The 14,829-nt window shown below is 34.3% G+C and overlaps 1 protein-coding gene across 5 annotated transcripts in view; it reads left to right on the top strand.

The window, feature by feature from the left end:
- Nucleotides 1-14,829, top strand: part of SNX13 (sorting nexin 13) — a 117,373-nt gene that overhangs the window by 36,079 nt on the left and 66,465 nt on the right. For all 5 annotated transcript variants that reach the window (XM_074340808.1, XM_074340809.1, XM_019727220.2 and 2 more), the window contains 3 exons: nucleotides 3,587-3,689; nucleotides 5,366-5,455; nucleotides 6,676-6,797. In XM_074340808.1, the coding sequence (XP_074196909.1) occupies nucleotides 3,587-3,689; nucleotides 5,366-5,455; nucleotides 6,676-6,797 (315 nt within the window). The remainder of the gene's footprint in view (nucleotides 1-3,586; nucleotides 3,690-5,365; nucleotides 5,456-6,675; nucleotides 6,798-14,829) is intronic.

Here is a 14,829-nt window from a genome sequence, read left to right as displayed (position 1 = left end):
TTGTTTGTTTGTTTGGTTTTATGCATCCACGTTTTTATTCCTTTGGTGTTCTGGCATTTCCAAGTTTGCAGTAAAAGTTTCAATATGAATTTTTTTCTCTAGTCTGTAGTGGGGCAGATACCACCTTAAGGAGCCCATTCAAATTTCAGTAAAACCAGGCACTTACCCTAAGGAAACAAAGAATTGCTGACACTCTCACGGGAGGTGTTTCTGTGTTAAAAAGTTTAGAAAGTGGAAACAGAGCTCCTGGCATGGAATTCAGAGGACTTTTCAGGAAGGCAATGTTAGCAGGCTTCACCCTGTGGAATGCTCACCAGTGTGTGAGCAGGGCAGGACTGGGGACCACAGCTGCTTTTGGACAGCCTTGTGCAGAGTGGTGAGGAAGTCACCAGAAGATCTTCTGTCACATTTTTTTCAGGGTCCAGCTTTATAAGCTAGTGGCCTCTGAGTATAGGGTCTTCTCATCAACACTTTGAATATTATAGGAAACATTTTCTTTCCTTCAGTTTTATCAAGCTGGCTATTTATCACAAGAACAGATCAGAGGGGGACAGGTGTTTTAACATCCATGTGGAGATTGACAGTCATGACAATTCCCGCAGCTATAATCGCAGACATACCAACAGTAGCATCAGTCATGGTTGCATTGGCACCTCATGAAGGAATGACGAGTAAAGGTTTTGCAGTCTTGATTCCTTTGAGTAAATTTATAACTATATGAAGCTACGAAGGCATGTGTATCCAGGAGCCATCTTCACGTTTCTTCATGAACCGGTCAAAGAGGAGTCTGAAGTCCTTGCCCCAGTTGGTGTTGGGGAGAGAATGACTTTCTCAGAAGAAAACAACCTCTGCGTGGGTCCTGGGTTTTTCACCAGTCCACCAGGATCTTTGCTCCCTTCTTCAGTGTGCTAATTTATCAAGGAATAATTTTCTTTTTTTTTTTGGATACTTATAAAAGTTCTGTAAAAATTTTTAGATAAGATGGGACATTGATGGGTGTAGGAGGGCCACTAAAATCTCTAGATAGTATTGAGTCACATGGTAGGTTCTGAAATTCCAAGTTTCTGCTGTGTCACAAGTTGATCTGATGTTCTGTTCCAGACTGTTGATCCCAGTGAAACTCACTGCCAGAGAAAGGGACTTCTACTTATGTACTGGAAAGCTTCCCCAAATCATCTCACGGGGATTAGGTGATTAAGCGCTGCTCATACTGTGTTTCCCCGAAAATAAGGCCTAGCCGGACAGTCAGCTCTAATGCGTCTTTTGGAGTAAAAGTTAATATGAGACCCGGTATTATATTTATTATATTATAATAACCATGTCTTATAGTAAAATAAGACCGGGTCTTATATTAATTTTTGCTCTAAAAGACGCTTTAGAGCTAGGGTTTCCAGGTGGGAATTCCCGCCTGTTCTCAGGAATATTTTTCGCTTTCCTGTTCCTGAATCCCGTGATATAAACTGTTTTCTGTTCTCCACGATGAATCGGTTCCACAAAGTGACTTCCAATACTACCAACCACCTGTGTTCTAGGAGCTGATTTTCCCGATTTCCCGACCAACTTTTCTTGGGATTTGGGAATGGAAAAGGGAAAAAAATTACCGAGCACAGGTGGGAATTCCCGATTGGAAACCCTAGAAATAAATAGGAAAAATGTCCCAGAGATGCATTGTGAGTAGTACATTTATTTCCCATTGTGAGTATTGCTGGGTTCAAGGAGCCGATTTTCCCGGTTTCCCCATCAACTTTTCTTGGGATTCGGTAACGGGAAAGAAATTCCTGAGAACGGGTGGGAATTCCCGCCTAGAAACCCTAGTTAGAGCTGATTGTCCGGCTAGGACTTATTTTCGGGGAAACACGGTAGGTTATTCAGTTATGGTCAGTGAGTACCTTAATTCCTGAGGCAAATCTTTCTTATTTTGGCTTTAATTATGAAGAATGATTGTCCCTTCGTTAATGTAACTTAGTATAGTTTAATGAATGCCTTATGAATCTTAAAAACCAAAAAAGGCTTTTAAATAGCAATGTCAAATGAAAACATTTCATATTAAAACCATGTCATAGTTTTAGTGTGTTTTTTATTGTGTAAGTTTTTAAAGAGGTGCTTTTTTTTGTTATTTTTCTTATTTCAAATGGAAGTTTGAGAGGTTTCCTATGGAAATCACCTTTTTTTTTTTTGCTAATATTTGTTTTTAAGTCCTGCAGTTTACCTGCAATGTTAAAAATGTATATATTTAATGTATATATATATATAAAGCTAATCCCTTATTTTCTAGTATAAGAATATTTTTGGAAAGAAACTGCAGGGGTTTTTTTTGTTTTGGTAGTTATTTTGCTATACCATTTATACAGTATTAGTATTTATGTGGTTATTTAATGGCATTCTGTTGTGTTTGTTTAGTTGTACAGTCACTTGTAGCAATTGCTTTTACTTAAACCTCAATGCTAGTTATTATTGTTAATTAGGTTCTTTGTGATAGCAGAGAACCTTGGCCTACTGTCACATTGTGGGCAAAGGTTAATGTTTTATCAGTCTGTTTCATAATGACATTTTTAGAAATACATTGTTAACTTAATACAAGTATAAGCATTTTATTGTGTCTGTAAACGTGCTTATAATCAGGTAAAGCAAATACAGAGCCAACTTGATTCTTAGTAATATCAGTTACAACACAGATAGGTGAAATTTACTGATAATTCTGAGGCCGGCTTTTTAAAAAAGAAAAACAGAATTGATGACATGAGCTGATTAGTTTTTATCTGTGTTTTCCACCCTCCTTCCTACTTTTGTGATGCCTGTAGTGAAGAGTGGTGAAATGGAAGGTAGCCACAAAAAGCACTTCCTTGCACTTCTTTTCAGTAATTGAGACTGACCAGATTTAATTTTTCACTGTTTCTTCCTTGTCACTACAATCTTTGAATGACTAAGATTAAGATCATTACAAAATTAAAATTTGTTTTTTTTTCTTTGTGGATTTCCTATCTACTTAGTAGTGCTTAGATTTAATTGGTAAACTTTAAATATAGGAAATATTGATAACATTTAGTCAGTACTTTATAGTAAAGTAGTTCTAAACCAATGTTTATCTTACCTTAACTGTACTTTTCTTTTTTTAATTCCAGGTGTATTTAAAATAAATCATAAATTGGATTACTTTTTTTCTGTAAAGCTTTTATTTGTTCTATAGTCACAGTGGCAAGTTACATTAATATCATGTTAATTAGTTAACAATAAAGAAGTATGGGATTTAGCTATAGATTTAGATCTCATTTGTCTTTGTCCTTGGTTATTAGCTAGCCTATTATTTAATGAAGGCTGATTTTCCTAAAGTTTGAAAATGTTGCCTGAGATTTTTAATGAAATATACTGGCTGAAAACTTTGAAAGACATTATTGTAGAAATTAACAAATGTTTATACGTAGTTCTTTTAAACTTCAGAACATAGCAAAATCTGTCAATTCCTTGCTTTGCCAAAGTCACAAACTGACATTTTAGTGAACGATAAGGCATTTATTACATCTGAAAAATATATATGTTAATAGATATATAAAATTTTGTTTTTGTATCTATAATTAATTTTTTTCAGGGGTTTTGTGGTTACTCTCCTGTTTGGAAAAACAAACTCAGAGAAGTACCTAGAGCAGTGTGAACACTCATTTCTTCCTCCAACATCAACTGGAATCCCTAAGGTAAATAGGGTAAAATGTGAAACCCCAGAGTCTTGTTCTATGCACAGATAATAATGTGATCATCTATATATGGCTTGGCAGATTTTCCTGTAATTTACTAACGCTCACTTTACATTCATGGGGTACTTTGTGATCATGCTTACAAAATGCATTTTAAAAGGTTACCTTGTAAACTTTTTTAGTGTTAGATGTTAAAAGTGGGAATGCAAATTTGAGGAAAAGACAAAAAATTGGGTTGTTTTCCTGATATCGTAACATAGGTTTTCAGAGCATCACATGCATTATTTGTGTCAATGAATACAGATCTGAATGAAATCTGGAACCAGCAGAGGGGGATGTGGGCACTTCTTCTTTGACTCACTTGAAACATATAGCTTGCAATTAGGTTATGTATTATCTATAATTTTAATAATTTAGCGCCAATTTTATATCATCTTGAATATTGCTATTCTGGTTTTTTTTTCAATATCATATTCTCTAAGTAAAATTGGAATTGAGTACCATAGCTAGGCTTCAGATTTGCATTGCCTTCAGTTCTTTTTGTTAGGATAGGGGTAGTTTCATATTTTATAAAGAGACCAATGGTCTTGAGTTGATGCTAGGAACTTAATTTTACAATTATTGTCCAATTTGTGTTAAGGTGTAGGAGATACAGAGAAAGTAATATATAAAGTAATATTTTACATTACTGAAATTTAAAAAACCCAATCCCACTGATTTTCATATTGATAATTCTTTTCTAATGTTTACTATAACTTTTAAAATAGTCTGAGGCTTTTTTCCTTCTTCCTTTAGGACTCCCATCAATATGTATTCTTTGAGTTTGCTCGCAAATCTTTCTAAAGAAATGAACCTTTTGTTTTTTTGACTAATTTCTTAGCCATCCATAGTTTCCATTTATCTGAGTGATAAATATAAAAGATGGGAACTGTATTAAAAATTAAAATCCCAAATAGTAATAAATCCTAGTCAAGACTGGTTACATCTTTGTAATCTGTTTTTTTTAGTAGATGCTATAAAACAATAGTGATTTTTCTAAAATGATTTATAAACATGTTTTATGAAAAAAATTCTTAGAGGTTGAATGTTATAACTTGAAACGTGTTGTGTGTGCACACTCTTTGGTTTGTATTTTTAATTAAAGAGTTTTCCACTACTTTTCACCCTATTTCCAGGTCACTGATCTTTCTGAAGACTGCAGGGAAATAGATTAATTTTCTTTAGTTGCTAAAAATTATCCCTAAATAAAATCAATTAAGAATATATTCATTTGGCAGTTGGTATTCTGTTTTAGGCTTGGGGGATGGGAAGGGAAGAGTGGGAGCTTTGGATAGAGAAAATTAATAATTTAACTCACTTGAAACACTAACTTATGGTTTTAAAGTTTAATTAAAATATGACAATATGTCTGTATATTTTCAGTTTTCTCACATCCTAAGTAATGTTTGCTGATTTTATTATATTTTTGAAGTTAAAAATAGATTTTTTTTTCCTGGATGTGTAGTTTTGTTAATTTGAGAAATAGTGTTTGGTTTATACTGGAGTCTCAAGAAATAAGGTTATTAATTTACTTGAAGATAATGACAGAAAAGTTACAATGAATATTCAGTTAGAAGTATACTACAGAGATTTTAAATCAAGAAACTATGCAGTAAGATGTGACGGTTTCCTTTAAGTGCTTAGAAGAAATGAAACGGGAAGCCAGGACTATAAAGATCGATAGAAGATTGACGGGTGCCAATATAATTGATGAACCTCTCCAGCAAGTGAGTTTCAGTATGTGGTATTTGAATTTCATATATTGTGTGCTGGGTGTTTTTCTTTTGAAAATATTAAGAAGTAGTTTTGCTATTTATATAATATGCTGGAAATGCATTATAATGCTGTCTTTAGTTCTATACTTAAAGATGCTGCCTTATTTATGAACTAATTTATAATCAGGTGGTTTAATTACTATTAAAGCCTTTTTATTTAATTTCCATTTAGAGAAAAGTTTTCACTGACATTTGAAAATGTTTCTAATTATTTTATACTTCAAGTGTTATTCTTTACCTGATGAATAAACTTAGTGGTTTGGTAAATCAGACATTTTTCTTTACTAGTTTTATTAGTTTTTAAAATGGATATACCTACTTTGATTCAACAATGTTAAAAAGTTAGAATTAAAAAAAATTTGTTCAACCCCAAATATTTTCACTGATATTTGGTTGATTATATGATTATTATAAATAATATGTACTTTAAAATTCTAACATTTACTTTATAGATGAACCCATATTTAGTTTATCTGATCTACAAAAACATTATATATTAAGTTGTATTATAGTATTTGCTGCTTATTGGCTAACTTAATACTGTTAACAGATCAAAGGCATTAGAATTAAGTAACTATGTCATTTTTGTAATTTGACTGCAATGAATCCGATGATATAATCTTGGAAAAATAGTTTTCTTTTTGGGACTTAGGGTCCATTAGCATTACTTTACATCTCATTTCATCAAACTGGTTACCATAGTTTGCTGTGTATAATGTGCTCCCGTGTATAATGTGCACCCATGTTTTTGGCCAAAACTTGCAGGGAAACAGAGTTAATACTACCTATATAGTACTTTTCCCCTCACAAATTTGGGCAAAAAAGTGTGCATTGTACATGGCAAAGTATGGTCAAACTATTATTGCATTGAAAACTTACTTTTTCTACAAGCTCCATCTTTATGAATTCTGGGTGGCCTTGGCCATAGATAACTCTTTAATTTTTAACAAATTTGGGCAGTGTATGAATTGGAATACCAAAATAATTTTAAAATTTTTGAAGTGGTTTTTTGGCATAGTAATCCTTTTTCTAATGAAGACCATTGTGTACCACCACAATTTAGTGTATAAAGAATAAAATATCAACTGGCAAATAATCCTTTTAGGTTTTAGCTTGCAACTGTTACTTTTTAAAACCTAGTTATATTTTTTTCCCCAATATTCTTGTTTTAGGTTATCCAGTTTTCCATGAGGGATTATGTCCAGTATTGGTATTATACACTAAGTGATGATGAATCTTTTCTTCTTGAAATTAGGCAGACTCTTCAAAATGCACTCATTCAGTTTGCTACTAGGTAAGGTCACTGCATTGTATTCTGCAGAAAAATGTAAATATATTGTTTGTACCAGTAGGGAAAAGAACTTCTAAATGGGAAGGCAAATTAATTACCATTGACCCTTGAACAACATGGGGGTTAGGGGTGCCGACCCCCACACATTCAAAAATCCACATGTAACTTGATTCCCCCAAACTTAACTACTAATAGCCTATTGCTGACCTGAAGCCTTATGTAACGATAACATAAGCAGTTGATTAACAATTTTTGTATATTACATGTATTATATATTGTACTCTTACAATAAAATAAGCTAGAGGAAAGAAAATGTTAAGAAAATCATAAGGGAGAGAAAATACATTTACAATACTATACAAGTTGATTTTTAAAAATCTGTAAGCGGGCCTGTGTGTTTCGAACCCCACATTGTTCAAGGGTCAGCTGTATTAAACGGTAAGTAGAATAGTAGATTATTACTGTGGGATAACTCAGATTGTAGAATTAGAGACCTAAAAACCTTTAAATGACTGCTTGAAATTTAACCTTTACATTTACAAAATGTTTACCTTGATTAAGCCCTGTTCTCTCAGTCTGTATGTCATTTTCTTCTTCAGGGTCCAAGGATGTGACTTTTCAAAGTCTTTCCGCCTATTTATTGATAATTTATTTTCCTCTCTTACCCAGATATTCTGTTTATTTGAGCTATGGAAGTTATTTGTAGTATAAATTGCTCTCTTAGTTTTGGGACATACCTAATGGAAGTCTTAGAGTAAGAAGAACCCAAAGGAGCACATGGCAGTGGGAAATAACTCAGTTTATTTGTTTATTTTTAGAAGAAAAGTGTATTTTTGATGATTTTGCTTTAAGAAACACCCACCTGTATACTTTCTCCTATGTGACAAAATATTTTGACCTATATCCTTGTAGTTAAACTACTTGATCTTTGTTTGGGGGAGGGGTTGGCATTTTATATCTAGAAATTATTTATTTTTGAGGAAAAGCATTTTGTTTGTATACGTTTTCTTTTTTTTTAATCCAAAGATTTTGCTTCCCGATACTTGCAAAGATTTCCCTAGTTGCCTGTAGCCTCAGAGCACGAGGCTGCATGTCTTAGCCATGAGAATGCTCACAGTTGAAAGTGTTATTTTCTAGCCAACCCCTCTTCTTCCCCACTTAGGTTCTAGAAATATAGTCTGGGACTTTTCAGTTTGAGAGTCTTGGAGGATAGATCTCTGCCCTAAGGCTCTTACTATGCTTTTATGTCTGTTATGGGTAAATATATTGGCTGCTTTGCCTTTGAGTCAGCTCTAACTCCTTGTGACCCTGTGAATGAGGGAGGTCCACAATGTCCCTCCTCAACAGCCCTGCTCAGCTCCTGCAGACTCACGCCTATGGCTTCTTCTCTGGTATCAACCCATCTCATATTTGATCTTCCTCTTTTCCTGCTGCCTTCTGTTTTTCCCAGAATTATTGTCTTTCCAAAGAACCCTGCCTTCTCACCATATGGCCAAAGTAAGACAGCTTCAGTTTTGTCATTTTTGCCTTCAGTGATGTTTCAGGCTTCATTTACTCTGCAGTGCACTCCGTGTGCGTAGCTATTTCCAGCTCATGCTGCTCTGTCAGGATTTTTCCTCTATAACTCAGTTGATCCTAAGCTTTAGAGTGGGAGATTAGTTCCTCACCTCAGGTCGTTGGGGAGGTCTGCAGTAAGGGTTATGGTTTGAACAATAACCTTACTTGTAGAGATCGATTTGAGCTCCTCCCTTATAACTTAACAGCAAGCATTTGCAAAGTATTAGATTGGTGCAAAAGTAATTGCAGTTTTAAACTGCAATTACTTTTGCACCAATCTAATAGCTAGCCATAAATACCACCCTGGAACGCAGAAAATATAATCAAATAAAACCAAAGAAGGTCAGAAATTGGATTTTATCTACTTTATTTCATACGTGTAACATTATCAAGTATTAGATATTGTTTTAGATAACTCTTCTGAAATCATTCGCTGCTTTCTATAATTACATCCTAATGATTTTTTTTTCTTTAAAAGGGCAGCAATAAGAAGAGTTCATTAACTTGTGTCTGACTGCCTAAGAATATATTAAAATATAACAAATTTTAGACCTAGAACGAACTTTGAACTAGTAATTGGAAGACTTGAGTTTGCACCTGCTCTCCCACTTTGCTGTGGAACTGTGAGCAAGAATTTTAAACTCTTTGAACCTTGGTTTTCCTCATATGTAAAATAAGCATGATGTTACCTACCCTGTTCTGCATCCTCACAGGGTTATTGTCAGGATCAAATCCATCTATTCAGCTAATATTTTTGTGCCTACTTTGTAGCAACCAGGTGCTGTGGACACAGCACTGAATAAAACAAAAGTCCTGTTCCGTGAAATGTAATGAAAATAATACTTGTGAAAATGTTTTGAAAATTGGGAAGGAATTTAGAAATTTCAGTTGTTACACCATCCAAGAGCCCTAATTTCACAGATCAGGAAGCTAAGGTCCAGAAAGATTAAGTGTTTAGCCCAAGGTTATCCCGTGAGTTGGGGGCAGAGTAAGAATTAGAATCAGCTTGTTTTTAACAGTCCAGTGTTCTTTTCCCCCCATTCCCTACCAGGCATATTATGATCTAGATTATTCGTCTTAGTCTCCCAACCTTCCTTCTCTTTGCAATGCTTTTCCTCGTTCGGATCCCGTCACCTTGTCTTTAAACTTCATGTCATCCCCGCCCCCGCCCTTACCCCTTCTGTGACGTTCTGTACTACCAAGCTAAATATTTGGGTGATTACAGCAGGAAGAGCCAGGTTTCTTCCATCCTAGACTGTCCTGAATTTACATCTGCTTTGCCATTGCCCTTAAGTTTGGGGGCAAATTAATCAGCTTCTCTTGAGCCTTGGTTTCTTTTGTTCTCTGTGAATGACTTTATTTTTGTTCATGTTTGACTTTTTCTATTATTGCTGCTAAAAATGTACGTCTTAGTAGAGGTTCCATTACTGTTTCCAATGTCAGTATCATGAAAATTAGGTCTATTTACAGTCATTTGAATATTTTGTAATCCTTGTTCTGTGCTGTCTGCTGTGCACCGTGGAGCACATGGCAGGAGCGTGTGTTACTACCCCTGTCCTTCCAGTTACAGTCTTGTATGGGGTTGTTAACCAGGGGCCCATGAAGTCCTGAAAATATATGCAAAACTGTGTGTGTGTTTTTTCCTGTTGAGTGGTTCCATAGATTTCTTTTTTAAAAAGGGCCTATGAACCTAGAAAAAAATTTAGAAGCACTGAATTCTAGTGTTCATATTTATTCATAACCTTGGGGAAACAATTATAGAATATTAGCTAAAATGAAATGCTGATTTTGAGACATAACAGGAAGAAAAGGACATATTTAACAGTCTGAAGTCTTGACTTTGAGCTTTAAGCTCTATTATTGATTAAGCTCTATGGCCTTGAATGGGCAAAAGACATAAATTCTTTGAGTCCAAGGATCACGCATATGTACTTATCAGGTTGTTGTTAGGATTAAATGACATCACATATGAGAAAGTATTTTATAATGATAACACCTTATGTTTACATTGTTACAGTATCTGTTACTCCAGTAGCAGTTTGGGGAAGGAAATCTTCCTATAGCAATCTTGAGTTTTCCTTTGTGGAACCTGGGCTTGAATTAGGCTGGAGGCTTAGGGGATGAATCCCTGATAACTTTTGTATTTTTATTCCCCCTTCAAATAAGATATAATGAGATAGGACAGAAAGCACTGAGAGATCTGTATTATAAGCCTACCTGTACCATTAAGTTACAGTGTATTTAAAAGAAAATTTCTTAGCATCTATTAGTAAAATAGTAATGCTAATACTTGTAGTAACTTTGGAGTTGTGAGGGGCAACTGAGATGATCTGCATGAAACATTTCGTAAAGTATTTGTTAACCAATAAATAACATTTTGAGCAAATTACTTGCCTTTCTGTGCCTCAATTTCTGCATCAGTGAAATGGGGTAATTATCCTGTAGGGTTATTATTGTGATCATTATGAGGGAAAAGTACATGTAAAACAGCACAGGATCTGGCAAATAATGTGTTCAATAAGGTTAACTTTGTTGTTATTTTTGTTACTATGTTTCTAGGAAATATATACAGATTCTTTGACCTTATCTTAGATTTTTGTCTTTTTTTTTCAGGGGGAAGGGAGACAAAATTAAAGCACATGAAATGGAGAAAAAATAAAGTAGTTATTTGTATGGCACTGAGAGCTAGAGATAGAGTGGACCAGAGTAACTGATGAACATCTCATGTGGCTTGAGGCCAAAGCTGGTATATTGGGATAGAGAGAGAGATAAAGGACGTGTTAGGAAAGAAAAATAAGTGCAAAGTTCTAAGAAAGGGGATAAGGTTAGTGTGGCAGAAACCATAAGGAGATTCAAATGAATAAGGAACCCTGTTGCTCTCCAGAGTGAAAGGTGGTTACTGTCTTCATTTTGGGGATTCATCTTAACCCCAAGATTAGTAGAAAGGAGATATATTCTAATGCCACTGCATTCCCTCTTGAAGGGTTTTCCCATGGGTATGGATGTGTAGGCCCCAAGATTCAGTAGTTATGATAGTATCCACTATCATTGTTTCTGGAGTGACAGAGGGGATATGTTCTGAAAGTTTTGCCATTTTGCCCACTACCTTTTGCCTAGAAATTATAAATCATATGTTCCTAGACTTGTTCAAAGACAAGCATAACTCAAATAATGGACATTTGCAACAGTCAAATTTTACACTTTTTTGCCATTTTATATTCTTTGCCATTTGAAAACTTAGTTCAAAACTAACATTAATCGGAAAGATGATTGTTGTCATATTTACTATAGGAGAGCAAAAACAATAAGGAACCATCTAAATATTTAAACAAAGAGGAAGTAAGTTAATGGTTTTATGCCCATAGAATAGCCGGGCATAAAATTGTAAATTGTGCAGTTGATCCTTGAACAACATGGGGGTTAGAGGCGCTGACCTGCTGCACAGCTGAAAATCTGCATATAACTTTTGACTCCCCCAAAACTTAATTCAGTCCTTTCTTAGTATCTGAGGGGAATGGGTCCCAGGACCTTCCCACAGATATCAAAGTCCACAAATATTCAAGTCCCTTATATAAAATGGTGTAGAACAATACATACAGTCAGCCCTCTGAATCCTCGGATGCAAAACCTGGATGTGGAGGGCCGACTGTGTATTTATTGAAAAAAATCCATGTATGAGTGGATTCAAACCATGTTGTTCAGGAGTCAGCTGTATATTTATATAATTCACATACCCTACAATTCACTCACCTAAAGTCAGTGGCATTTAGTATATTCACTGAGTTGTGTGACCTTCATCACACTCAATTTAAGAACATTTTAATGACCCTACAAAGAAACCTTGTATCACTATTGGTCACTCCTGCCCCCCCAAGACTTTTAGCTCTAGGCAATTACTTATCTACTTTTTGTCTCAGTGGATTTACCTATTCTGGATATTTTATATGAATGAGATAATAAAATGTGTTTTTTTGTGACCATCTTCCTTCACTTCGTATAATGTTTTAAAAGTTCATCCATATTGTAGAATATAGTAGTCCTCATTCCTTCTCATTGCTGAATAATGGTCCATTGTATGGCTGTGCCACATTTTGTTTATCCATCAGTCGTTGGGCATTTGGGTTGTTTCCACCTTCTGGATATTATGAAGAATGCTGCTATGAGCATGCACAGGTTTTTGTGTGGACTTATGTTTCCATTTCCCTTGGTTGTATACTTATGAGTGGAATTTCTGGGTCATATGGTAACTCCGTTTAGCTTCTTGAGGAACTGCAAACTATTTTTGACAGTGGCTGCACTGTGTTACATTCCCACCAACAATGTATGAAGGTTTTAATTTCTCCAGATCTTTGTCTGCATTTGTTATTGTCTGTCTTTTTAATTTTAGCCATCCCAGTGGGTGTGAAGTGGTATTTCATTATGGTTTTATTTGCATTTCCCTGATAGCTATGATATTGAGTATCTTTTCATTGTGCTCATTAGTCATTTGTATATCTTTAAAGAATGTCTGTTCAGATTTTTTCCCCATTTTTAAATTAGTTATTTGTCATTTTGTTTTTGAGTGTACTGCCACCTGTTTTTGTAAATGCAGTTTTATTGGGCAGTCATGCTCATTTGTTTGTATTTTCTCATTGTTTGCTTTTGTGCTACAATGGCAGATTGACTAGTTGTGACCGAGAAGATGTGGCCTGCAAAGCCTAAAATAATAGCTATTTGGCTCTTTAGAGAAAAAGTTTGCTGACCCCTGGAATAGATAATTTTGCAGGTATTAAAATATTTGGGAAGTATTATTTAAACAAAAAGGAAATAGAATAAAAAATCACACAAAATAGTGTATACTATATGATTACAGCTGTGTAAAAAATTGTAACTGTGTGCATTGCAAAGGGACTAAAAGTAAATACACTATAATATTAATAGTGATCTTTGGATTGTGGATTTATGGCTGATTATAACTAATGCAGAAAATCTAAAGAAGGAAATTATATTTTACAAGATGGGCATGTACTACCTTTATAACCAGAGAGAAATAGAAACATTTGGTAATCAGCAAAAAAGATATCTAAGGTGGCTACTTAAAAATCAATTCATTTTCCTGTTTCTGTTTTTATGTTCTTATAAACTCATAAATATAAGAATAATTTTTCAACTATAGGTGATGTATTTTGTATAGATAGCCTTTATCTCTTTATTTTCTTGGGAAGTGATGTTTTTTGCATAACAATGTGAATGTGTTTAATGCCACTGAACTGGATATTTAAAAATGCTTAAAATGGTAAATTATATTATGTATATTTTACCACAATAAAAAAAGAACAATACGAAAACAAAGAAGCACGCAAAATTGAAAAAGGCTTTGTTAAGAATGAATAGAGAGCAACAGTGAACTAACTGGGATAACCTCTCGTAGCCGAATGTACATATTATTGGAGCAGCCGAAGGGAGGTAACACAAAAAATATTTACAGAAGTAATTGCTGAAAAATTTCCAAATTTAATGCAAACCACAAACCGACATCCAAGAACTTGCTCAATGATTCCCAAGCACAAGAAACATGAAGAAAACCAAATCAAGGCATATTATCATTAAAATGTTTAAAAGCTGTAAAAAAAGAGAAACTTCAAAGCAGCCAGAGGGGAAAAAAGACTCATCATTATGTAAGGTGGAACAAAGATAAAATATAGGAACACATTTTTTAATTTTAATACCGTGTTTTGTACATGATGAAATAGTGAATATCTAATAAATTTTTGTTAATCAAATTCCCATGTATTACTTTCATGTTAATTTTTTTTCTGTAATATTTTACTGTTGGACATAGGTATTTCATTTACCAAGAAAAATTTACTAAAAAAACTGTTTATTGAAATAGTTGACAGCATGACTAATTTTTTAATACTTTATTTAACATTGTACTTAAGAATTTGTGCACTTAGCCCCAGGTTATTTTTTTTCTTTCCTGTAGCTTAATAAAAGCTTTCAGTTCTGTGTTCTTTATACTCAGCCTCTAAGATAGGTGAATATACATCACATGTGTTCCTCTATCTAGGTTGTTCGTTATATTCTGAGACCCAAGTCCTTTAGAACATCTTGATATTTGATGGCTTTGAAGCTTTGGGACACAGAACTGGACTTAGGTGGTATTGTAGTTCACTAAATACCATTTCTTTAATATGGTTATATAAAACTGCAAGCCTAAATTTTTCTCCACGTCCACCATTTTTTAAAAAATGACCTGTATGAGGCAGGAGGGTTCATATTGTTAAGGTGTAGGAGAGAAAACACTGAATTGAAAATTAAGAACCCTGATTATTATTATTCTTTTTTTAACAAAGCTCTTATTTCACTATATAATCGAGACTAAGTAAATTAAGTTCTGACTGAGGGGCTTATGGTAATCATTTCAGATCCCTTTCAGTTCTGACATACTAAGATTCTCTGTCAGGTTGGTACTAATTTTGATTTGTTTGTTTTCAAT

Source organism: Rhinolophus sinicus, linkage group LG09 (assembly GCF_036562045.2).
Source record: "Rhinolophus sinicus isolate RSC01 linkage group LG09, ASM3656204v1, whole genome shotgun sequence".
Lineage (NCBI taxonomy): Eukaryota > Metazoa > Chordata > Mammalia > Chiroptera > Rhinolophidae > Rhinolophus > Rhinolophus sinicus.
This window is presented reverse-complemented; position numbering and strand designations above follow the sequence as displayed.